General features: G+C 40.4%; 1 protein-coding gene across 1 annotated transcript; it reads left to right on the top strand.

Moving 5' to 3' along the window:
- Nucleotides 1-243: 243 nt before the first annotated feature.
- Nucleotides 244-1,019, top strand: LOC124893302 (histone H2A.1-like). The gene is made up of 2 exons (XM_047404337.1): nucleotides 244-447; nucleotides 540-1,019. Exons 1-2 carry the CDS (start codon nucleotides 244-246, stop codon nucleotides 774-776), a joined length of 441 nt encoding a protein of 146 aa, XP_047260293.1. The 3' UTR covers nucleotides 777-1,019.
- The last annotated feature ends 127 nt before the right edge of the window (nucleotides 1,020-1,146 follow it).

Here is a 1,146-nt window from a genome sequence, read left to right as displayed (position 1 = left end):
GGAGGAGCTTGGAGGTTAGAGGGGTGCTTGTGGCATACACTGGATCGATTCAGGACATGTATGAAGGCTCAAAGACTCGGGTGAGGACGGTAGGTGGAGATTCAGAGCACTTTTCGATTTTGATAGGGTTGCATCAGGGATCGTCTCTTAGCCCCTTTTTATTTGCCTTGGTGATGAATATTTTGACGCGACATATTAGTTGTTCTCTATTTTTCTCTTCAAAACATTTAGTTGTTCACAGAAATGGATGCTACTAAAACACCCAAAGGTGCCGGAGGAAAGAAGGGTGGCTCAAAGAAAAAGGCTGTAACTAGGTCAGTGAAAGCTGATCTTCAGTTTCCAGTTGGTCGTATTGCTTATTACTTGAAGAAGGGTTGTTATGCTCAGCGTGTTGGATCTGGTGCTCCTATTTACCTCGCTACCGTCCTTGAATACCTTGCTGATGAGGTACTAGAAATACATAAACTAAAAACCCCATTTGATTTTCTTCTCAGATCTATAACTTTTTAACTAATGTTTTTGCTTTTTTGGGTTCATAGGTGTTGGAGTTATCTGGAAATGCGGCGAGGGACAATAAGAAGACGAGGATTATTCCAAGGCATTTGTTGTTGGCAGTGAGGAATGATGAAGAGCTGGGAAAGTTGTTGGCTGGTATTACTATTGCAAGTGGAGGTGTTCCTCCCAACATTAACCCAGTTTTGTTGCCTAAGAAATCTACTGCTTCTGAGGAGAAGGCGTCGACACCAAAGGCCAAAAAGTCACCAAAGAAGGCTTAGGGATTGGATTTTAGGAGTTTTATGTTTGGGTTAAATATGCAGTAATCCTTTGTGCATTGATGGAGTACTTTTTGAAGACTGCAGGATAAATCTTGAGGGATTGGGGTGCATTGTTGTTTATAGAATTGCTTAATTCCTCTTATGATAAAATAGATCGAGGTACATGGCATAGTTGTGAAGGAGGATGTTAAATTGTTTGTATGCTGATTGTTTTTGTGGTAACTAGTAGTGTTTGAAGAATCATACCATTGGCTCTCAATCAATTCCCATGCTTGTGACTATCTTTGTTCTCTTTATGAACGTGCCGATCTTGCAAATTAGAAATCTTTTGGTTGATCAATGCGTTAAGTTTTGAAAGTTTGCCTTGTGT

Source organism: Capsicum annuum, unplaced genomic scaffold (genome assembly GCF_002878395.1).
Source record: "Capsicum annuum cultivar UCD-10X-F1 unplaced genomic scaffold, UCD10Xv1.1 ctg57210, whole genome shotgun sequence".
Taxonomy (NCBI): Eukaryota; Viridiplantae; Streptophyta; class Magnoliopsida; order Solanales; family Solanaceae; genus Capsicum; species Capsicum annuum.
Note: the sequence above shows the minus strand (reverse complement) of the source record. Positions and strands in the feature narration are given on the sequence as shown.